Source organism: Macrobrachium rosenbergii, chromosome 16, assembly GCF_040412425.1.
Source record: "Macrobrachium rosenbergii isolate ZJJX-2024 chromosome 16, ASM4041242v1, whole genome shotgun sequence".
NCBI classification, from domain to species: Eukaryota; Metazoa; Arthropoda; class Malacostraca; order Decapoda; family Palaemonidae; genus Macrobrachium; species Macrobrachium rosenbergii.
In genome coordinates this window covers 44,936,875-44,962,316 of record NC_089756.1, presented here as the reverse complement: position 1 = coordinate 44,962,316, position 25,442 = coordinate 44,936,875, and the positions used below count along the sequence as shown (strand labels likewise).

General features: G+C 36.5%; 1 protein-coding gene across 8 annotated transcripts in view; it reads left to right on the top strand.

Annotated features, from left to right (window-relative positions):
- The window catches only part of LOC136847388 (nonsense-mediated mRNA decay factor SMG7-like), a 61,385-nt gene that overhangs the window by 14,675 nt on the left and 21,268 nt on the right, over window positions 1-25,442 (top strand). For 4 of the 8 annotated variants that reach the window (XM_067119030.1, XM_067119025.1, XM_067119027.1 and 1 more), the window contains exons 3-10: window positions 4,763-4,891; window positions 5,097-5,215; window positions 8,753-8,917; window positions 9,048-9,230; window positions 16,282-16,471; window positions 18,665-18,792; window positions 22,703-22,824; window positions 23,252-23,395. In XM_067119030.1, the coding sequence (XP_066975131.1) occupies window positions 4,763-4,891; window positions 5,097-5,215; window positions 8,753-8,917; window positions 9,048-9,230; window positions 16,282-16,471; window positions 18,665-18,792; window positions 22,703-22,824; window positions 23,252-23,395 (1,180 nt within the window). The remainder of the gene's footprint in view (window positions 1-4,762; window positions 4,892-5,096; window positions 5,216-8,752; window positions 8,918-9,047; window positions 9,231-16,281; window positions 16,472-18,664; window positions 18,793-22,702; window positions 22,825-23,251; window positions 23,396-25,442) is intronic. The other 4 variants (XM_067119031.1, XM_067119028.1, XM_067119029.1 and 1 more) reach the window with 1 other exon arrangement.

Here is a 25,442-nt window from a genome sequence, read left to right as displayed (position 1 = left end):
CCTGATGCAGCTAAGTGCCCTGAAGCAGCCAAGCAGCCTGCCACAGTCAAAGTGCCCTGAGGTGGTCAGATGCTCTTTTTCGTCAAAGCACCCTGAAGCTTCCGATCTTCCCCTAGCACTTGAGTCCCCTCAAGACTCCAAGCACCCTGCAGCTTCTGATAATCCTTCTCCTGTGTTGGATCCAGCTCTTGAGCCTTTGCAACGTAAACTGGATAATATCCTTCATCTTTTACAGAAACCTGCAGCACAGACAGCTCCTGAATTAGACCCAGTTATGCCTCCGATCTTGTCTGAAGATGAAGTGGAGCAGGATTCGTCTTCTACATCGTATGCGACACTCCTCTATTTCCTTCTGCAGCAGTTCCTGGAATTTTTCACTCCGTCCTCTCCTTCCTCTCCAGCTTCGTCATTCTTGATGAGCAATCAACCCGTGGATTTGACGAGACTTTCTAAGATGGTTCTCTCTTCTTCGTCGAAGAAAGCTCTTTGCCAAGTAGAGAACTGGCTTTCCAAGAAGAGGGACCAAGGGAAAGCCTGTTTTAGTGTTCCTCCCTCTCGTCTCGCACGTAAGCAGTACTTGTCGTATGCAGCGGGAGAAGCTCCTTCCCTGGGAGTGGCTGCCTCTTCCCAGGGGGACTTTTCTGTGCTCATTGACTCGGGGTGTAGGTTGGCTCTCGCTTCGGCCAAGACGTTCTTTTCAGCACAGGAGATGGATCATCTGTTTGAGAGTTTGTTCAAGTCCTTCGAGGTGTTGAGTTTTCTCGACTGGTGTTTAGGAGCAGTTGCCAAGAAGCTTCAAGATCCTGCTTTTTTGGGTGATGAAGTCTCAGACCTGTTTAATTTTCTCTCCTGCGCAGATAAAGCCGTTAGAGATGGCTCACAGGAATTAGCTGCCCTTTATGCCATGGGCGTGCTTAAGAAGCATGAACTTTGGGTCTCATTCACATCGAAGAGCGTTACGGCCCCATAGAAATTGGCTCTCCTTTTTTCCCCTCTGGATAAGCAACATTTGTTTCCACAGCCCACCGTAAATGAGATTGCAGTGAGTCTACACCAGAAATCAACGCAAGATTTGTTGACCCAATCGACGAAGTGCCAGAGGGACTGGTCTGCCCTCTCAGTTAAACCTTCATCTCCTCTCGAGCAACCAAAACCGTTTCGCGGAGGGAATCAGAGGCGGCACTCCAGTTCCCGAGGATCAGTTAGATTTGCTCCCTGAGCAATCAAGAAGTCTTCTTCTGCCAAATCATCCTCTCGCAAGTGAGAATTTAGCCCTTCATGCTCCAGTAGGGGCCAGGCTTTGTCTCTTCTGGGAGAGATGGAGAAAAAGAGGAGCGGATCAGTGGCTTACTCCATAGGATTGGAGAGGCATTCGGTCTTATCGAAGGAAGTGTCCTCTCTACTGAGCAAAGAAGCAATAGAAGTAGTAAAAAAGGCAGACTCGAAAGGATTTTACAATCGCCTTTTTGTAATGCCCAAGGCTTCAGGGGGTTGGAGACTGGTTCTCGACGTAAGTGCTTTGAACGTCTTCATAGAAAAAACAAAATTCAACATGGAAACCATTCACTTAGTTCTCGCTGTAACTCTTTTTGGGAACCTTGGTTGATTTAGTTTTGCCTTGAAAGCTGTTTGAGTCTTTATTAAAGCCTCTTAAAGCAATTCAGCCCTCTCTTGGTAGCTCTAGGACCTGTGATATGTTAAGAGAATTACACGTGTTGCACAATGCTGACGCTTGCATTGAAGATACTAATCTTTTGGTCCTGACCTATGTTGAGAATATAATAGTATCTATTTTGAAGTTTTTCCCCTCTCAGGGTTGTTAAATGCAGACTGGACCTTATTTATAGATAATGAGTTTGACACTCTTATGCCAGATAGGGCAATTATAGTATACTCAAATAGAGTTATGTCCAAAATGCTCTGCCCCCCTTTTCTGTTAGCTGGTCACCTTGAGTTATTACCTTTGCTGGAGGTAATTATTCATTATGAAAACTTAAGTGGATGTAAGTAATAGTAATGGAAGGTACTCAACACCCAAAGGCTGGCTGTAGACAGTGGGCTGTGAGCATCCCCTGTTATACACCTGTTTGAGACTAAAGGAAGTCATCTTTTTCTAATTTGTGGTTTACCAGAGTGAGGTCCTCTATCTTGGGCAGGGACTCCAAGCTGTTCCCTGGGTAAGTCTAGACTGTAATGCTTCCTACTCTGCTAGGCTCAGGAAGTCATCAGGGTATTAGGGCAATTTTGTAAGTTTTATCTTGGCATTGATTACCCCAGGTGACCAGGAAAGGCAGGGTTTCCAGTTTCTTTCAGTGGTGGACGCAAGCAACCGAGAGATGAAAGTTTGCTTCACATCGCACAAGCTACAGATGACTGCCTGGTATGGTTCTCTGTTCTGGTGCGCTCAAGGTGGATCTCGAAGTAATGCCATTGTCAGTGCTGAGAGAGAATCTACTAGTCAATTCTTCCAATACCACTGGTCAGGGAGTACGTCATGTTCCCATGCCAAAGGGTTTTTCCAGCACAGATACCTCTATAAACAACGTGGTAAGTTTGCGTTGTTTCTCAAACATGAGGAAACTTCTTGGTAGCAGCTTTTAAGGCTAAAGAACCATGTTGGCTTTGTCTATAGGCTTGTCTGAGGACAAAGAATCTAATGTTTTTCAGGGTGTTAAAGTGGAGTTCCCCAGGTCTCTGTTACGTACTTTACCTTGGAATCTGAATATGATTCTTCAGTTCATTATTTTGTCAACCTTTGAACTGTTTAGAACTAACTCCTAGTAAAGAAGTTTCTATGGAAATTTCACAGTAGGCTTAGACACAGCTAAACATTTAGAGAGCCACAATCTTAGTTAGATAAGATAGGCCTTGCTAAAGACGAGGCAATTATCGTTGCCTTATTTTGAGCTAAGTACAGTTTTGGGCTAAGCCCTTTCCTACAACAGTATCTTTATCTAGCCTGGAGTCACTAGGGCTTGAGGAGCTTGACCCCTTTGGGGCCCAGTACTGTTTGTAAGGGTTGTTGGAATTGCACTTACAGAGTTAAACCTGATGTAAAGGTTCTGTCTTGAGTGATATGGAAACCGGAGCTTCCTAAGAATAAAATGCAGTGTCCTTTTGGTTGGGTCTTCAGTTAAGGACCTTCATGCTACTTTTTAACTATAATGGAAGGTAAGCCACTGGACATGTGAGCAATGGCTACTTTTAAATTTGAGCACTTATTCTTTGATAAGATATTAAAGCCACTCAGTGGCAAGGTAATCTTGTACTTGGTTTGGCTTATCTTCATGGTGCAAAGATTAAATATGATTATTACAGAGCATTAATTTCTCTGGTTTGTGTAGGGGATATTATGTCCTGAATGGATAGGTAGGGCTTTTTGATCTACTGCACTTTAAACCTGGTTGTGGTTTTTGGAAAGCTTGAAGGTGCTCAGTGTTGAGTATTAGAAGTGTACCTTTTTCAAACATTTGCGCTTGTTAGTTATCCATCACTGGCTCTTCAGGGTTTTGGCACAGTAACCCTACCCCTCCTTCTCCTGAAGGGGGCATCCTCCAAAGAGACTTCAGCTGTCTTCATGATGAGGATCTCGTACCTGAGTGACAATCCTCCTAAGGTGACATTAATATCCTATGGATTGAGTTTACTGAGTAAAACAAACTTATGTACAAATATTTTGTTGTTAGCCCTCAAGGGTTTACTGATTTTCACTTTGTCCACCTATGTTTCAAATGTGGGAATCAGTTATATAATCGAGAGGTAAGATTCAAGTACTTACACCTCCATTATATAAAGTGCTCTCCCTACCTCCCCACATTCAAAGTGGACAGAAGTGGACTGAAGGCTATGGATGCTTGTACCTATTAGTCCCCTTGTGGGGAGGTAGGGAAAGTAGATGGATAGAAGAAGGATATCCATAGGAAACCGAGTGTTCTCGTTTTTTGTTTTAGTCTGTTGAACTCCTGCTGGCGCAGAAGTAAAAGCTGTATAATGGAGAGGTAAGTATTTAGAAAATAAATCTTAAATCAAGTATTTATATATTATACTTTAAAAGAGGTAATGGCAATGAGAGATTTGTTGTAATGGTATGGCACAGTAAAATCTACCAGTAATTGCCCCTTATTTTTGGATTTCTATAGGTAGTAGACAGTTCCTGCATCATACATACATTGATTTAACAAAATATTTAACTAAATTAACAGGAATAGGATGGGAAGGAGGGGGCTATTTAAGAGTTCATTACTGGTGTAAAGTAGGATAGTGTGCAACTGAATAGTGCTTATTGTCTCGGTCATCTTTTTGATAAATTTATAATCTTATATACCCATAGAAAATATTGATTGCATTAATTTTATACATGTAATTTGTGTTTCAACAAAATATGACAAGTATATATTTTGAATTTCTTTAGTATGACTGGATTTACCTTATTCTATTTTATTTTCTATTGGATTGTAGTACAGTACTTTATTTTAATTTTTTATCTTATCCGTGTAAAGGGAAATATTTAGTTGCAAGCCTTATCATCTCATGAGTCACTGTGATATGAAACCACAAAAGTTTGTGTTAACAGTCAAGGCAGTATTTGTTTCTTGGCACTGAAATCAGTTGTCCGTAGCCTATAGGTTAACCTTGCATACTTGACGTCATTATAAGATCCACCATAAATTTCCTCCTTTTTTTATGAGAAAAGCTTGTCTGATACACTGGGAAATACAGTATTTTGAAATGCTGGTATGGTTAATTATATTTTTGTTTTTAGGTTGTTTGTGGACAGTTACTTGTTCACTGGATTGAGGTTGCACTCGACCATGGAGTGGAACGTGACCTTTGGAACTTAGGCTTCAGAAATACAATTACACAACTCCAAGCACAAGCAAAAGATAAACAGGTACGTAAAGTACTTTTATGCTTATATTTGAGTTTTAATAAGATTAAGGAATAGTAGTTACTATTTATCTTTGAAAATTTTTTAGATATTACTTTGTTATAAATTAAGAATAAAGTAGTCATTGAAAGACTAGGAATTTGCCTTGGTATTTAAAATAACCAAGGTAATTGCTGTCATGAATGTTCTAATCATTTTTCATCTATAGGGAGGATCATCAGAAGCCCGAGATCTCCTTGGATGGTTCCTAAATTCAGCCAGTGGCTTCTACTTGCAACTTTTCAATCAAATATGCTCAGAATATGGCCTTGATTTACCTTTCAGAAGGTAGGTCAGTTGTTTAACATTTTGTGGAAAAAGTATTTCCAGATTTATGTTATGGAGGTACCACTGACAATTTGCCATATGTGGCACTGAAGATGGTGGTAAAGGTTCTTTACAGTGCTCCTTGAGCTGTCTGTAGCTGCATTGCTTTCGTTATACTTTCTGTCCATTCCCTTTGGTCTCCTCCCACCTATTAATCCAACTTTACTTTGCTCTAATTTTCACTTTTCAGTTTAGTTACATATTGAAACTTCTTTATAACAAGAGCAAGTTTATTGAAGATATATATACAGTAGTCATATGGTATTGTGTTTCCTCATAATCACTGTGTGCCCAAGTCTATCTGAAGTTGTGTCTTAAATTTTTGTCACTTATGTTGGGTTTTGAGTATTGATTTGTGTACATGGTTACTAGGTGAAGTCAATTGTATTTTGCATGGAGCCTCTATATGACAGTCATTTGGTAATGAAAAAGTTTTAACTTGCCCAGTAAACTTATCCATATGCTGTGATTTTGGATTTTTTTTTTCATATAAGTCCAAGTTTTCAGCAATTTTTTTTTAGGAAAATCTTCAGTGATATTTGTATGCAACATGCAATTGACATGATCTTGGATGAAGTGGAAAAGCCTGGTTTATTGGTAAATTTTGGGGAAACACTCAAAGGTAGTAAAACAGTGGTTTTGGTACTGTATTTGTCTTTTGTTTATAAACAAGTAATTTTATATATAATGTCTTGCACAGTACTAGTGGTAAGATGAACCAGGATTTACTGTTGTTTTTGGGGAACATTGATATGTACAATTGATTAATTTCAGTGATATTTTGTTCATTACTTGCATGAAAATTGTCAGAGTTTGGTGCCAAAGAGGGATTTTGAGAATTCTTGTGTACACAATTATTCAGCAATTTCAACTATACTTTTTACATACTTGCACTTAATATGATGTTAATTGTCACTGAATTTACAAAAAATTGGATGTCTAGCATTTTTGGTGAGTTAGCTGCCTGTGTGCTGGAAAAAAGTTTTTGCAAAAATCACAGTACGTTTTCTATCTTTTTAAGATTAAGTTTTATCTTTTGGCTCAATTTTTTTGAAAATTGCCTGAAGTTTTTCCAACCATCAGTTTGAAAAAATGTCATTATCATATATAAATATTCAATACATGACAGTGTGCAAATTTTGTTTTTTATATATAATTTTATACAAATGGTCGCAGTTGATCAAAATGGTTAAAGACAAAAGTAACGGGTTATTTTGTTTTTACTTGTATCAGTACTAAATTGCGATTTGATATTGGTGTATAACAAATTGTAAAACGATCAAAGTAACACAGAGTAAAATTTATCATCAAAATGATGTTATGAATTGACTTGCAGAAAGTTAAATAAAATGTTTTTTCAAAATTCACCATAAATTAAAATTTTTATATAGAGACTTGTTGTTCAAAAAAATGAAGCTAATTGATTGAATATTACTAGAGTGGTCATCCGTATTTCAGCTTGCATTGAAGCTTGTTGACCGATGGCTGCTGTGGCCCTGTATAAAGTTTGAGCAAAGTCTACCATTTTCCTATTTATCGTGATTTATATGAAAATATTTCAAAACTGATCAAAAGTACAACCATGAGTTATTTTCTGTTGTATTGTACATGAAATTGCGACATTTTGTAATATAAAAGATGTTATTTAATGACAATATTAATCATATGTTATATTTGCTTAAAGTGAGCAAAGAATTTCTGAGATGTTACACCAACTTCTATTGTTGAGATGTTTTGAAAATGCTTTTTAAAATGGAATGAGCATAAGGATCAAAATATTGTACTAGAGACTTCAGGTTATTGCAAAATGATGGTTTCGATTGAATATTACTAGAATGTAAGAGTTTTGGCTTTGATATTGCGTTTTTGACCATTTCGGTCCGATAAAGTTGATTGGCACCAATGGTTGAAATAACAGAGTTATCGTGATTTATCTGAAAATTTTCAAAACTGATAATCCCGAAAATGAGCTATTTTCTGTTGTATTCTACATGGTTTTCGCACATTTTTTTATATAAAACTTTATGTAACCCCCACCAGTAATTAAAAATTGCGATGCAAACATTATGACAACGTGGCAAAAATTTCTGAGATTTCTCTTTTCTCACTGTTATTTGGCTTAACTACTAGATTGCAAGAAAAAGTTTTTGTTTTTTTTTCATTCTTCATGTTAAACATAAATTCATTGTGCTAGAAACTCCCAGTTGTTAAAAATGAAGTTTAACATGATTGAATATTATCTAGAATGTAAGAGTTTTAGCATTATAATTGCTTTTTTACCATGGCTAAGTGTACAAAAATTTGATTTCAGTTTGGTTACTGTTAATTTCAGTAGATTGAAATTTTGGCAGTTATCGTTTTTTTAATGTTATATCAGATTTAAATATTTCAAAACTTGATTGTTATTTTTACAATTATGAGTTATTTTTTGTTGTCACAGTCATCATGAAATTTGACTGGGTGGTTTATAGTGTGGGGTTTTATGTAATCCTGCCCCTTAATAGTAAAATCACATTATGACATGTGCACTGTTTCTAAAGAACTTTTCTGCATGAGTCCTGGAGCTAAGGAAAAGTTTTTTCAAAAATTCCATTCTTCGGATCTTGGGATAGAGACTTCCAATTGGTTGAAAATGAAGGTAAATGATTGAATATTATTAGAATGTAAGAGTTTTCTTATTTTGCATTTTCAGGTCTTCGGTTGAGTCAATTTTTTCTTTTCTTTTCATCAATTTTTCAGTTATCTTTTATCTGAAAATATTTCCAAACTGATAAAAGCATCAAATGAGTTATATTTTGTTGTATTTTGTCAATGAAATTACGTCTAGTCATATTTTCACATAAAACTTTATGTAACTGTTCTAATACCATAGTCCCAGTGCAAAAATTACGTTGCAAAATGAAAGTTTTCTGAAATTTTCAGGTTGGTGTTTGTACCACTTATTACTGCAAGCTAAAAGTTTTTTTAAAAATTCACCATAAATCGAAATATTTGCTAGAGACTTCAATTTGTTGTAAAATGAAGGTACATGATTGAATATTACTACAATGTAAGAGTTTATGGTCTCTTCTTTCGTTTTGCACTTCCTGCATATGGTTGAGTCAAAGTTCCATCTACAGGTTGTTTTTTGGACATAATGTCTGCCCACTTGGCCTGACCAACAGACAATTTTAGTCGACGTATGATCCGTCCAGTAGGCGTTTTTGCTGGTTAATATGATGTTAATTGTCACTGAAAGTGAAAAATTAGGATAGTGTAGCATTTTGGGGGAAGTGGGGTAGCTGCCTGTGTGCTGGATTTATGGTGCATTCTTGCACTAAGTATTGTTTTCTATCTTTTGACAATATTGTTTTATCTGGAATGCAAACTTCAATTTTGTATTGAAAATTAAACATGTGCAGTTTTTCCATAGTTCATCTGTTTGTCAAAAAATACTGTCTTCTGTGGTATTCAAAATATTTCCAATAAGGTATGCAGTGTGATTTTTGTTGCTTTCAGGAAAGATAGTATATATGGAGCAGTTGATCTCAATGGTTCCACTAAAGACAAAAGTAAAGGAAGTAGCCTTAAAAATGCTCTTTACTTGTGTCAGTACTGTTTGGTGCATTTGGGGGATCTTGCCAGGTACCGCCATCAGGCAAAGCAAGCTGAAACGTACTACAGGTAAGGTTGCAGACATCTTTGGATGATGTTATATTATTGACTTGCAGAAAGTTATATCTTTGATGTTAATAATTTTAGTATACTGTGATATTAAAATTTTTTATATACAGTAGCTTGTTTTTGGTCACAGGCATGCTGTTGTCGTAGCGCCTACAAGTGGTCATCCGTATAATCAGCTTGCATTACTAGAAGCTGGTCGAGGCAACCGACTGGCTGCTGTGGCCCTGTATGTGCGAGCAATGTGTGTACCATGTCCCTTCCCTGGTGCTCCTGCAAACCTAACTCAAACACTCTCAAAATTGTTATCGACAAGGTAAGCTTTTGTATTTGGGGTAGATCTTGAGGGAATAAATGTGATTTTGTAATACAAAAGATGTTTTTCATTACAACTCATTAATCATATGTTGCCTTGCTTCCTGAGCAACGGAATGCTGGTTACACCAACTTCTATTGTTGTGTTATTTTGCAGTGCTCTTTATTGTAATATGGAATGAGCAAAAGGATCAGTATACAGTACAGGCAGTTCCTGGTTATTTAATCCGGTTTCACGGCGCTTTCTAGCGACGAGAATCGGTGATTTTGGCGCTGATATGTGCCGACTTCGCTTATCGGTGCCGATAATCAGGTATTGGCACCAATGCATACCTAATTTGATCTCTGGAGGCATAACTGATACTGGTTATCGGAAACTGATAATCCCCGAAAATCGCCGATTTCTGGTTATCGCAGGTTTTCGCTTATCCTCACGCCGATCAGAATGGAACCCCCCACCAGTAATTGGGAATTGCCTGTAATTGAAAAAGTGGCAGAAATTATTAAGATTTCTCTTTTCTCACTGCTTAATTTGGCTTAACTACTAAATTGCAAGAGCATAGATTTTGTTTTTCATTCATTCTTCATGTTAAACATAAATTCATTGTTAAGTCCCTGTGTTATTAACATTAAATAGTTTAACCTGACCATTGATTTAATATTTGTAATGCTAACTTGGCTGGCTGAAAAGCATTGTAGCTGAGGGAACCATGGCTAAGTGTACAAATAATTTGATTTCAGTTTGCAGAGTTACTGTTAATTTCAGTAGATGTGAGCATCTATTTTGGGAATTAGTGAAGTTTTTTAATGTTATGTCAGTCATTTAGCAACTTTTCCTATTCTTGTTTTTATTGTTATTTTTATTATTATTATTTTTTTTTTGTCTGTCACAGTCATCATATTCGACTGGGTGGTTTTATAGTGTGGGGTTACGGGTTACATCCTGCCCCCTTAGGAGTCCATCACTTTTCTCACTATGTGCACTGTTTCTAGTAGCACACTTTTCTGCATGAGTCCTGAGCTAAAACATCTAGTTTTTGTTATGATCTTTAGTGTTGTTACAATTTCCACTGGCATATTCCATATCCTTCTTATTTTGATTTTCAGGTCTTGATACTTATCAATTTTTTCTCTTCTTTCTCATCAATTTTTCTCTTTCTTTCTCATCTACTCTGGTGTCCCATGGTATTGCCACATCAATGAGTGATACTTTCTTGTTGATTTTGTCAATCAACTTCACGTCTGGTCTATTGGCACATATCACCCTATCTGCTCTAATACCATAGTCCCAGAGGATCGTTGCCTGATAGTTTTCTATCACTCCCTCAGGTTGGTGTTCATACCACTTATTACTGCAAGCTAGCTGGTGCTTCTTGCACAGGCTCCAGTGGAGGGCTTTTGCTACTGAATCATGCCTCATTTTGTACTGGTTCTGTGCAAGCGCCGGACATTCGGTTGCTATGTGGTTTATGGTCTCTTCTTTCATATTGCACTTCCTGCATATGGGTGAGATGCTATTTCCATCTACAGTATTGTTCTTTGGACATAATGTCTGGTTCTTAGGGCCTGATCTTGTGCTGCTGTTAGCATTCCTTCTGTTTCCTTCTTGAGTTCTCCCCCTCTGTAGCCATTGCCATGTTTCATCGCTGGCCAGTTCTTTTGTCTGTCTCATGTACTGTCCGTGCATTGGTTTTTGTGCCATTCCTCTGTTCTGTTTTTGATTCTCCTGTCTGTATATTTCTGGGTCTTCGTCTACTTTTATCAGTCCTTCCCATGCACTCCTTAGCCACTTGTCTTCACTGGTTTTCAGATTTTGCCCCAGTGCTCTGCTCTCGATGTTGACGCACTCCTCTGTGCTTAGTAGCCCTCTCCCTCTTCCTTTTCTGTTATGTATAGTCTGTCTGTGTGTGCTCTTGGGTGTGCTTTGTGTATTGTCATGTGTTTTCTAGTTTTCTGGTCTATGCTGTGGAGTTCAGCCTTCATCCACTCCACTACTCTTGTGCGGTATTTGATTACTGTTACTGCCCATGTCTTTATGGCTTTCGTCATGTTTCCGGCTTTGAGTTTTGACTTGAGTATCGCCTTAATCTCTGCATATATTCTTTCCTGATCGTGTCCCTCATCTTTTGGTGTTTTATATTCTCTTCTTTCTATTATTCCCAGGTATTTGTATCCTTTCTCATCTGTGTTCGATGCTATTCCCGTTTGGTAGCTTTATCCCTTCAGTCCTGAAGGTATTATTATTATTATTATTATTATTATTATTATTATTATTATTATTATTATTATTATTATTATTATTATTATTATTATATTATTATTATTATTATTATTATTATTATTATTCAGTAGATGAAACCTATTCATATGGAACAAGCCCACAGGGCCATTGACTTGAAGTTCAAGCTTCCAAAGAATATGGTGTTCATTAGGAAGAAGTAAGAGAAAGTACAGTAAAGGGAAATACAGAAAGAAGAGGTTTCACTTATTAAAAAAAACAAAAATAAATTAATAAATAGATCAAAATGTATTATAATGCAAAAAGAATAGTATTAGGGTAGTAATGCATTGCATTTTCACTTGAACTGCCAAAGTTCCAATTATATGACATCCTCTGGGAGGCTGTTCCACAGTCCAAGAGTGTGAGGAATAAAGGACCTCTGGAACTGAGAAGTTTGACAGCAAGGCATATTTACTAAATATTGGTGCTGTTGTTCAACAAATCTGGTTGCTCTTGGCAGATAAAGGGGATGAGGGATCAATTGTGAATGTGAAAGATTGCTGTTGAAATATAACTTATGAAAAAGTGACAAAAAGAGACTATCTGTCGATGGTCCAAGTCATAACTGTTACTACTGTATTAGGAAACAGAAACCTACCAACCAGAACCACTCTGTCTAAAAGAGATAAATCTCTGACAGAAGCAGACACCCACACCGGAGAACAGTATTCCAGTAAAGGAAGTACAAATGACCTAAAACAGGTTGTATTGATTTTATCACTGTTATAAATATTATATGAGGCCTCAGGAACAATACTACCTAACTTTTGTGCAGCATTTGCTGAAACTTTCATTAGGTGTTTCTTAGATGTGAATCAATTTAGTTAGTTATAAATGATTTGTTTAACCAGACCTCTGAACTCTTTTAGGGTTCTTCTCGGGCTGGGAGGGATGTGAATCAAAAGTTATGCCTAGAATATTTAAAGCTTCAGACTCATTCAGCAAAGTTCCGTCAACCTGAAGGGGAGGATGGGTTGGGAAATCAGTATGAGATCTGTCAGTCAGTAGTGTTTTCATTTTGCTGGAGTTTAGCCTCATACCCTGCTGACTACACCATTCCCTGATCCGGTCCATGTCCTGATTGAGGCTGAGGGCAGCTTCATTTCTCATAAGTGGAGACTTTACTACACCCACAAGTGTTGCATCATCGGCATACTGAACAATCTTGTTTTCCAAGACAGCAGCCATATCACTTGTATTCAGGCAGGTCCCGGGTTATGACAGGGCTTCTGTTCTGAAGCCATGTACATCGTAACCCAAAATATTGTCAAAATTCATGAGAAAACCTTACTTTTAATCCTTTGATGAGAAAATGTATTACCCTCCAAATTTTAATCCTTTGAGTGAGAGAGTTAGTTAGTTATAAATGATTTGTTTAACTTCAGACCTCTGGGAAATTTTAAGAGAGAGAGAGAGAGAGAGAGAGAGAGAAGAGTTTAGAGAGAGAGAGAGAAAGAATTGGAATTTTACGGAACAATGTAAAATCTTATCTAATTTTTCCTAATTGTTGAAATGCAAAAAGTTGTAAGTATAGCATGGAAAATATGAAAAAATTAATGACAAAGTAGCATCATGTTTATTTATAAAACTATACATAACTAATAAACGTACGTTACATATGCATAAAAAATCTTTCTCTCTTATCTCAGAGAGAAAGAGAGAGAGGAAAAAGAAAAATACTGCTCACCCTCCTGCTAGTGTATGCAAAGCTCTTGCAGTTGGCTAAAATCCCATCCTTCTTGCCAATAGCGTGTCGTCATGAAGAGAGATGGGAGGGGGGTTGCTTCAAGCTGTTATTGGCTACTTTCATCCATCCAGCCAATAGCGTGTCATCATTTGGAGGCGGGGGAGGGGGGTTGCTACAAGCTCTGTTATCGGCTACTTCCAATCCCTCTAGCCAGCAGCATGTTGTCAAGTAGCCTACGTCAAAGTAATAAAAAAAATGTAACACAACCAAAGATGGCTTTGTGAACTTCCTGGAATCTTAGTATATTTTTATGTTGATACAGTAGTACATATTTCATTAAAGGATCTACTGTGTACAGAGAGAGAGAGATGTGGGCGGTTGGCTTATCAAGAGTGAAATTATTCATGAATTATTATGGAGAAAGAGAGAATACATTAATATTTGAAAATTAGTAAATTATTTTTTCATCATAAAAAAATGTATTTTAGTCATAAAAATAAAATAAAAATCAGTAGTTGGTGAATGTTGCTCTACGAAAAAATCTGAATGTGAATTTTATTTCTTGTGTCATTTGTGTTGGACCGGCGCTGTCTGAAATATCATTGAAAATCGCAAGAAAACCATACTTTTAATCCTTTGGGTGTTTTGAAAACAGTGTATCCTGCATTTTTATTGAGTTTTTCATAAAAAACCCTCCAAATTTTAACCATTCTGCCATTTTGAATCCCTATTTCTTCCGTTCGGATTGGCATTGGACCAGTGTTGTCTGAAATATCGTCGAAAATCGTAAGAAAACCTTACTTTTAATCCTTTGGGTGTCATTGAAAACAACGTATCCTGCATTATTATTAAGTTTTTCATAAAGTACCTCCAAATTTTGACCATTCTGCCATTTTGTCCTAAATTTGATGACCTTTCTAGGGACATTTAAAATATCCATGAGCATTTCATTTACTTCTTTTTGGGCTTGGGATCTAATGTAGCAACTGAAATGTTAAGTGCCTGACAAGCTTCTGAAATATTCAGTGCCTGACAAGCTTCTGAATTACTAAGTGCCTGACAAGCTTCAATCATGGGATCCCAGTTGGCTCTGGATTTCAGTCAGACCATTTTCCCAGTGGTGGAATTAGGAATATACTGATTGACAGATATGTCCATCTCAGTGGCACAATGATCAGAAGTGACTATATATTCACAGACCTTGGACTTCACAATAGCTGGAACATCTGTGAATATGAGGTCTAATCTATTACCAGAAATGTGAGTGGGTTCCTCAATTAGCTGGACAGAATCAGAGGATACATAGAACTCAAGATCAGACCAGCCATGTTGATCTGTGGAATTTGAATTTAGCCACTCACTGTGCTTTGCATTAGTCTCCACAAATAACAAATGAAGCTTTTGGATCCTGTCACTGAGTGTGAAATGTATAAAAAGAGCAGTGGTGTAGAGAGGGAGGTGGAGCACCATGTGTTGGCAATAGAACAGTTTGTAGAAGAGGTAAATCATTTCTATTACCTTGAGAACTTGAGAGCAGTAAGAATAGCAAATATTGGATGAAATGGAAAGAGATATAGAATCGTCAATATTTGGATTGCGGTAAACAGCAAATATGTAAATGTAGAACTTACTGAAAATTTTAAAACAAAGAACTTCATGACAACTACACTCCAAATTTTTCTAATGATAAATAGGTCGTCCAGACTTTAAGTATACAGCCATACCTTGCGCATGTGGGATGTTATGACGAAAAATAAAATCCCAGGATTAAAAACTCAGCCTTTGACTTATTACTATTTACACAAGAGTCTCAGATAAAAAACATCAAATTGTAGTTATGGGCATAACTGGAGATCAATGAATTTCCATTCAGGAAGTGAGAAGTCAGCTGAGAATTCATGGTGTACTTAATATATTTTGTGTTCTTTCTTGTGGTGATTGTGTCAGTTAGCATTATAATTTAATTAGAACTAAATTTTTTATGCGATTGATATGCTTACCTTAAAGGATAATTGTAGATATCTTGTTTTTTTTTTCCATTCTGTGGAATATGAAAGGGGAAACATTGTGACTTCAGCTTAGTAGGAAGTTTGTATGAATAGTATCTTACTTAGTTTTGTAAGATTTTAGTCAGGATGCATTTCCAGTTCCATATGATTGTTCACCATTTCCCCATGTTTTGGGGGCTCAGGTGGTGTTATATTGCCTAGTATATTCCTTTTGAAGTATACTGTAGGCAGTATTGAAGGTCTTTTACAGTATCCTTGTTGTTGCTGTTGACACTGTTCTTACTGTTGTGTTTTTTGTTTTTTCTCTGGTCTTTTCTTATATGGCTGTCCAACTGCTGCCACTTTTTCCCCTTTAAAAGTCTGAAAAGATAATACTGGTCTGGTGAAACTACTGTATATTAATAGTTATACTATTAATGTTGATTTTATTTATAAGTTACTCTCCAGTTACACAGGGGATACATTCCAGAGATGTCTTTTAAATGGAAATTGTGCTAATAGATCGTAATTTCCCCACAGAATCAGTGGTAATAAGGGGTTTTAGGTTCCAAGACAGTGGGAAACTACCTTGTTTTTTGTTTCTGATAAGAAATATTATTATGTGAACATTTGAGTAACATAGAGCATTAAAAACACAAGCTTTCACAGTCTGTCATTATTGCCTTGACTTCATTCCCTTTCCTTCCAATTTGTACATAGCAGTGGTATAAGAGGGAGTTAAGTTCAGAGGCAATGGAATCTCCACTTTTATTGGATACTGTTTGGCAGCAACATGGGAAATTTCACTCACACTTCTTACCTATGCTAATGTGTGGATGTTGTGTAAATAGGTCGTAATCTCTAATTAGAAACCATGTAAATGGAGAGTTTTCTGTTTATTACAGCAATTTTTCAGTTTCCCATTCCATTGATTTTCACATTTAAATTTACCATTGATTTTCACATTTAAATTTACAATAATTTGGGTACTTTTAAAAAATTTTTTTTGTGATATAGGAAAGTTAAAATTTTGTGTACTAAAAGTCCCAAAGAACTGTTTATCTTTCTCATGTTATAATATTTTCCTTATTCCTAGCAACAGCCAAGAATTGGGAGGATCAACACGTGTAACGGGAGAAGAGTACACTCATCTCTTTCTTCAGTGCCATGCAAGGCTCTATTTACATGGAGATGTTAATAGTGCAAGAGAGGCTCTCCCAACCCTCTGCTCAGCACTCTCAACTCTAGTTGCAACAAATGCCTTTACCAGGACCAGCCTCATCCAGGTAATCATGTACTGTACAAAGTATTTTTGTGTTGGTTTAAGCCAAAATTTTTAATACTATATGATTAGGCTTTTGAATTTCAGAAACATTCCAAGACTTACAAGATAGTAATATTACTTCAAAATATGGGGAATGATAGTCCAGTGAAGATATGAATTTAGAGATAATTATAGGCGTGTAAATTGTTTTCAACAAGTTTTGACAGTACATATGTAATTGTTTTCTTTATGGAAGGGATAGTTTGGTTTCAGATTGTTTCATTTTCCCCTATGGCAATACATATGTTTATCTAGAAAATGAAATTAAGGTTAGAGCTAAAGAGGTAGCAAGTCAACAGTAATACCAAAGGCATTTCTATATCTCATTAGTCAAGTCATTATAGGACTTTGCCAGTACAGTATTAAAGGTGAAAGACTATTCCATGTAGGTAAAATAGAATAAGTGGGGATTATTATTAAAAATTTTTGCTTGATATCAAATCATTAGCAACTTTCCCTGAGAATGGAGACTAAGAAGAAATTCAAGAATTTTAGTATATACAGCTGGAGAAAGTATAGTCTTTACCTGAAATCTTTTGCCAAGTTTTTTGGGTGAAGAGGTTTTACTAAAGTCCCTTATAGCCCTTTTAAGAGGAATTGATACATTTAACAATTAAATAATGTAATAATAAGTAATTATTTTATAATTGTATGAGTAGTTTTCAAGACATTAGTATGTGATATCCATGTGAGTTTTTTAATAATGATAATTTTTAAATAAGAATTCTTTCATCTCTGCAATACCCAGATGATGCTGTGAATGGGCTCCCTAGCCCCAGAGGTGGGCCCTATGGCTTAAAATTCTTAAATCATACATTCACACATATATACTTTGTATTTTTATGTTACCAAAATAAAAAACAAAATACAAAAAATATTTTTAATCCCCAAAAACAAATGGTGACCAAAGATGAGCAAAGGAAAAACTCAGGAAAGTGGCATTGTGGATGCTGTGGTAGATGTGTGGGAGGAAACTCGAATGGTGTATTGAATGTAAAAAATGTTAAGAGAATTTTGATGTGTGAAATGCATAAAAAGAGCAGTGGTGGAGAGAGGGAGGTGGAGCACCATGTGTTGGCGATAGAGCAGTTTGTAGAAGAGGTAAATCATTTCTATTACCTTGAGAACTTGAGAGCAGTAAGAATAGCAAATATTGGATGAAATGGAAAGAGATTGGTGGACTGCTGGTAAATTTAGACCATTGTTCCTGTGGAGATAAAAACCTCTGCTTTTCATATGTGGAGTTATCGTTTGTTGTTCTCAGTGAATGGAAAATAGACTGAGCTGTCAGTTGTGCTGAAGGGTGTTTGCAGAGCTCCTTCTGCCCATTGCTTCCTTTCTTCCATCTTGCTGTCAAACTTCTCTCACTATTGCCTCTTTGGAGTTTTCTCCCACTTTTACTTTTAGATCCTTGTGCTTCATATTGTTATTAAACGAATCTTCTTATCTTGCTCCAACCCCTGCTTTTCACTAGCTTAACAATTGAATGGCCAAAATTGGTACAGTGCTTTGCTGTGTAGGCTAATTTTCGTGATTTATGTTTTTTAGATGGACATGTAATGGGAAGAGACGGGGAACAATTATTAAAAAAAAATAGGTATGGATTAAGGTGAATGAATACCTATAGGAAGGCTGAAATAATTATGAAAATAGGGATTCAGTGAAAATCTAGACCAAATGGGAATTCAGGCAGAAAGTGCACGAGGTAGAAGAGAGCTGAGAGAACTCTGGCATGTTGAATTTTGAATGGAAAATTGAGATACACAAATTTTAAATAATGATAAGTGGGTCTGAAGCAAGATAGATGATAGGTGTAAATTTGTTTCTAGAAAATCTTATGTTTCAAACCAGTGTAAGGGTACTGTTACATTTAATGGGGTCTACATAAAGGGTTGTGATGCAGATTACTATCGTAATAATCTTAGTAATAGTTTTAAGAAATGGTATTGAAGTGTTGCATATGTATATGATAATTTTACTCAAGAAATATCAAAAAGCATTCAGTGAATGTGGCACCAATATAAAAGATAGATTAAATAACAAATTTTACATCCTATTCATATGGAGGTCTTGCAAATACCTTTTTTCTTTGTAAGTTACTCAAGTGACGTCTTCATAGAATAATTTTTTTATCTTTATTTTTTTTATATTTCAGATAGTGCTTGTCAACTTGTTTGCCCTGAGCTATTTTTCTGGAAGCATAAAAGTGAAACATGTTGAAGAAACTGGGAGCAGTGGCAGGAAAGATGATGAGAAACCAGAGAAATATCAGGATCCCAAAGAGTAAGAATCGTGTTGATGTATTTATACTATTTAACTTTTGGGTTTTCCTGTTATCTGTATAGCAGAGGAAGTTTTGTTGCAAGTTTAATCTTTGGTTGAATAGAGGTCAGGGAAGAGATGATGCATGGCAGCATAATAATTACCAAAATATGTTGCATTTACTGAAATATTTTTGGATTTATTCTTATTGATAAAGATCGGTAAGCATGTTCTATAAGGAAACACCATTTAAAAGTGAGCCTCATTTATAGCTGAAATGCCCATAACTTAAACAGAAAATATAATAATAAAAAACTGTTTCATGGATGTTAGATCAAAGCCATTCAAGTTAAACTTGGTGAACAGATTGGTCACATTTTAAAATATGCAGTATTTAGCCCAGTAATGAGGTCATGGATGAGACCACTGATTGGGATTACCCACCCACTAGAGCTACATTTCTTCACTTCTTTATTTGTTGACTTTTACATCAAACTTATTTTTAAGCCACTATATAAGTATTCAGAATCTAAAGGATTGTTAGCTGATAGTCAGTATGCATAAAGGATACCTGCAATGCCCTTTTAGACTTGACTTGCCATTTGCAAGGGAACCTTGATAGGGGTTTTGAGTGCAAAGCAATTCAAAGAGATTGTATTGCTGCTTTTGATTTAGTAAATCACGAGCCACTTATTTATAAACTTCAGAATCTTGGAGTGGGTTGTTCTGTTTTAGAATTACTTCAAGATTTCCTTACAGGTAGGCAGCAACGAGTTGCTGTGGACAGGATCTTTAGTGAACCAAGACCTATTGTGTCAGGAGTTCCACAGGGTAGTGTTCTTGGTCCACTGTTATTTTTAGTGTATACAAGTGATATGGTTGTTGGCCTGGAAAATGACATTATTCAGTAAGCTGATGATGCAACACTTGTGGGTGTAGTAAAATCTCCACATATGGGAAATGAAGCTGCTCTTAGCCTCAATCAGGACATGGATCGGATCAGTGAATGGTGTAGTCGGTGGGTTATGGGGCTGAACTGCAGTAAAACGAAAAACTATTGATTAGCAGATCTTGTACAGATTTCCCACCCCATCCTCCCTTCAGGTGGATGGAACTTTGCTGAATGAGTCTGAAACTTTAACTATTCTAGGTGTAACTTTTGAGAAACATCTAAAGAAAGTTTAAGCAAATGCCGCATGTAAGTTAGGTATTGTTCGCAAGGCCTCATATATTTATAATAGTGGTAAAATCAGTGCAACCTGTTTGTGCTTCCTTTACTGGAGTACTGTTCTCTAGTGTGGGTGCATGCTTCTGCCAGAGATTTATCTCTTTTAGATAGAGTGGTTCGTGGTGGTGGGTTTCTTTTTCTTAATAGTGGCAGTTATTACTTGGATGGTCTCTTGTTTGTCACTTTTTCATGAGTTGTATTTCATCAGAGATAGTTGACATTCACAACTGATCCCTGATCCCCTTTACCTGCTGAAAACAGCCAGGTTTGCTGAACAGCAGCACCAATTTGCAGTAGATGTGCCTTGCTGTCAAACTTTTCAGTTCCAGACATCCTTTATTCCTCACACTGTTGGACTGTGGAATAGCCTCCCAGAGGATGTCGTGCAATTGGAATTTCAGAAGTTCAGGTGAAGATGAAGTACATTACTACCATTTTTTCTTTTTCAATAAGTGGTTATCTCTTCTTTATGTATTTCCCTTTACCTCCTCCTCTTCCCAATGAACACCATATTCTTTAGAAGCTTGAATTTCAAGTTAGTGGCCCTGTGGGCTTGTTCCATATGAATAGGTTTCATCTTCATCACCTTCATCTTCATAATAATAATAATAATAATAATAATAATAATAATAATAATTTGATGTTTTCATCGAAAAAGTGATTTTGTTTCTGCAAAGCACACACTATGTAGGTATAAACCATTTTTTTGACTAAAACCCAAAGTTCTTCAGGTGGGAGGATAGTTGAAGACAAGGCATGTCACGCAGCTGTTGTGGTATCACCAAAATGCATCAGAACTGAGTCTTGGCTCAGTCAAGATTCTGACATGGCCTTGTGTGTTTTTTTTTTTGTCTAGGATTGGCAACGTACTTGCTCAGGTGCATTATGTCAACATGTGGTCTTGACACTTAAGAAAACAAGTAATTTATGTAGCATGTCCCATAAGCTATCCACTTAAAGACAGAGTATGAGTGCTTAAGAAAATAAAGGATGTGTAAGGAAGTTGGTAGGTCTTAGCACTTACCATTCTGTTGAAATGTCAAGTAAACATTGAGGTAACAGTACCACATCACTTGGATGTTAAGTTTAGGAGATGATTGGGCTGGTGTCCATCATAGGTCCTATCCTGAACATTGTGAGAAAAGCTTACGATATCCTTTAGGTAATTGGCTGAGGTCACTTCTAGATTATGAAAGGTAAAAATTAAAGCAAGATAAAAGAATTCTGCTGGACAGATTGAAACCAAATGGATCAAGGTGGAATATAGGCAGCAGTGCAGCTGGTGGCCTGTGGATGCTGCCTGAAACATTTAGTACCTTCTCTAGTGTTGCACAAGGCCTCTGTAAGAGGTACCCCTTGTTGTTAGCAGTAGTTTGAAGATTTTGTGTAGCAGCACTCAAAACCTGCCTGATTTTTTTCAAGGTGCCGGTGTTTTGAATTCTGTTACATCTTTTACATTCACATAGGTGAGGGTGAAGCCCTCCCAAGGAATTGAAGCATAAGTTCCAATTGTTTATTGAGATGGGTCAGTATGATGCCTTTAATGGGATGAAGTCTGTTGGAAATATGCTTAATGAAAATCACCCAAAAAGGAAAAGCGATGCTTGAATTTTGCCAAAGTAAGAATTATAGTTGCTAAGCACATTGTTAATAAAAAGAAGGAGCCATTGGTTTACAGACCAATTCTCTCAAACACAGTGATCAAGTCTTTGGTGGCAATGCTGCCTTTGACAGAAAGGACACTTAAAATGAGGGTCTTAAATGAGTTATAAGCACACTCTTCTACACAAGCAGGCTGATACTGTTTATGGTTAATGGGTTTGTGTAAAAAATATTTCATGTAAAAACATCAGTTTTATAGACAAAATATCACCATATCCTTTTCATGGCTTGTTTTTGACTAGAGTAATATTTTATTTTACAATAAAACCAAAATGCCTGTGAACATGGCTGTCATTAGCTATGTTGTGAAACTTTATCCTGACTCATAATCCAACTACAGTTAATCTGCATCCCTCAATTCGAGATTCTTTAATACGATCATAAAATCATACTTATCCCTCCCACGGGCTTTCCAGAAGAAAGACATCGTTCCAGGACAAGGGTGACTTAATTTACAATCTTTGAGGAGCCAATAACAGTATTGTATCTTTCTCATTGTATTATTCATTTTCATCAGTGAGCCTGGCTAGATATTGGGCATTTGTATAATTCATTTAGATGATTAGGAACTGAACCATCCTTATCCTACCCTGTTATCAAAACAGTTTGATGTATGATTTCAATTCTTCATTTACTGTAAGTTTTTTACTATAAATTATCGTATATTATCATAAAATTTCCATTCTGCCACTCATTTTACATTGTTAGTATTAGAAATACGGAGCAGTAATGTCAAGCTGTTTACTCTTTTTGACCTGGTATAAGGAAGATATGGCAACATTCCTGCCACATCCACACGATATCCCAACTTAGGCCAAAGTTTTTTTAATAAAAGCTCGGAAAGTGGCAACGTCAAAAACGTACTACAGTACATGTTCATAGTCATTTTGGATTGACTGTAGATTTAAATGTATGTTCTCAGTAGGAATAAAGAAAGCATTCTTTCTTAATAATACAGATTTTTTTTGTTTTGTTTTTATTATATTTTGGTTTGTATTATTTTAATAAATAGTAAGAGGCTTTTTTTTTTTTTTTTTCCAGGTGTGAAGGATGTCTGCATGTGGTGGAAGAGCTTACTGTTGGAGTGCTTGCTGCTCTACTGTTACCTGTACATACGATACGTGATCCTGATCAGCTTATGACCTATCCAGCCCTTCCTGCAGGTACTTTATATTTTATGTTGCATTGTAAAAATTCTATTCCACATGCTGTGACATAGATAGTACCAGAATTTATGATTGACTTAAAACTGGGACTTTAAAAACATGAAATTATGGTAAAATACTGTGTAGATGTATCTATTTCTTGTTTATTAAATTATATATTAGTTTGACATGGTATTAAAATAATTCCAGTCTCTACTCTAAATGCTATCTTTCAGTAGTGAAAGACAGATTATCAGGAGTGCATGATACTTGAAAGGTCTTCTTGTTTGCACATGTGTACAGTACATTCCTTTGCCAGTCAGTGGCCTTTTAGGCTTGTAATGTATAGATGCTTGTACTACAAGAATAATAATAATTAAGCATAAGGCAAAGTTCTCTAAGAGTCATTTATTTGAGTCATCTAACAAACTTTTATTTTTTGCAGTTCGACTCTTATTTGAATGGGTGCGCTTTGAAGGTGGGGTTTTTGTGTCTGCTGCAATGAAAGGCAAACAGCAGATATGGCCTGGGCTTTGTACATTAGTCAATAACCTCCAGCAACCTTTAGCATCTTTTTCACCTGGCAAATGTAAGTATATTTTAAAATCATGTTAGTTAAGACTTTGTAATTGTGGAATGCTACAGAGGACTTCATGTAAATATGTATGAAATTTCCTTGAAGTCTGGACTGCCAAGGAATTAAAACTTGTAATGTAGGGAAAAGGCTATTGACCTGCAAAGAAAAACTTTACCTGGGCTGAAGTGGCTGGATGTTGTAAAAGTTTGAGGGGATGGGAACATTGGTATATTATGCCAGGAAAGCATCAAATGTACAACTCAGTTGTTTCTCATAATTCAGTCAAACAATTAACATTATTTGGCAGTGTTGAGTTTCCTAGACATGTAGCCTCCAAAGTGTTGAAAACAAAAGGAGAAGAAAGGTAGACAGAAAATAAACCACAACAGCCACAAGAGCTGCCCAACTTGTAAAGTTTGGAAAAAGTTATGTTATATTACTTTTTGCCACTTTTTTTCTTATTGTATTTTGCTTGTTACTTCTGTTACCATTTGTAATTGACATTTCCTATTCCTTGTTTATTATTGGTTATATTTTTTTGCTCAGCTTTTAGCTAAAGGTAACCTTTTGCTTTGTTCTGGTTAATTACCTTTTTTGCCTTCTAGTTACTGTAAGGCAACTGATGGTTCATTTTGTGTATATTATTTCATTCACCCCTGTTTGTTATGTACAGTATTGGCATGGGTGATGTTTTGTATTGGTTGGAAAGCTTTGTGTGTTTTCTTTACATGGTATTTTGTTTTCTACTTCTTTTTATTTTTGTATTCTAACAAGACTTACAATTTTGCTTTTTTAACAGTTAATTATTATACTTTTGTTAAATTATATATAATCTGCTTGCTGCTGGCATATGGTTTTGCAGGTTCTCTTACTTCTGGTGTGCTTTGAGCACAACTTTATGCTAATTTCTTTACCTTCAGTTTTTGTGTTCCCAATCTCACTGGGGCCTATACTGATGGTTTTCTATAACCCTGAAACTTCAGTTATTGTTCCAACGAATCTTCATTCTGCCTCTTCTAGGTGGCTTTACTTGGTATTGTGTCAGCAGTTGCTGTGCAGACAGAGAATCAAGCTCCACCAACCTTCGTTATTTTGTAGGATTCTCGGAAGGAAGTTTGTTCCTCAAGGTGGTTTTCTTTTAGATCTCAGGGGTATTCTAGTGACTGTAGTTTGGACAACACTACCAGTTTGGATTTGTCTTTGGTTGTCCATCTTTCAGCAGCTGCTACTTGAGCTCACAGCAAATTATCTACCAATAACCTGAACAGAATCAGGCCCCCACACTGCAAAAAGAGACTTTTTTCAATATGTCTTTGCATTCTAGGTTGCCTTCTTTTTGGTGACATTAGTGCTTTGGGCAGAGGAGCTCTGGTTGGGCATTCTGCAAGCAAGCCCTCCCTTCCTGCTTAACGTGTTGGCCGTGTATTCCCAGATAGGAATTCAAGAGGTTCTTGGGCTTCCTCTTCCAAGACTGCAAGTTTTAGTGCTCCATCTACCACAAGGAGTGTGTGATCACTGAAGTGGGAACTTTCCTTAATTCGTTATTTTTTTTACTAAGGCTCTCATTGAATTTCTGGATAATACCTCCTTACAACTTCTTACCATGAAGACAGTCTTCTTACTGGCTTGCCCTCCTTCCAAATGAATAAGCAAACTGCTTGCTCTTTCAAGCAGTGTAAATCATACTAGAGGTTAGTCATCTATATGTTATCCCTGCGTTGAGTACTATCAGTGGTGATGACGGTCGTCTTTGCCCAGTTAGTGCTGTTTGATGCTCTCTCAAGAGGACTTCAAATCTTCAGTTGCATGATTTCAGGCTCTTTGTTTGTATCACTTGGCAAAACAAGTACCTCTTAAAGAATACATTTACCTACTGGCTCCAGACGGTTATTCTTCAAACCTGTAATGAGCTATCTGAAGAGGAAGCATCTCAAGTAAGAGTGACAGCTCAAAAAAATCAGGGCCCTCTTAAATTCTGCTGTATATAAAATGAGTCTCAAGATTTCAACCATCCTAAGAACAGGGGCATGGAAGAGTGACTCATCTTTATGAAGTTCTG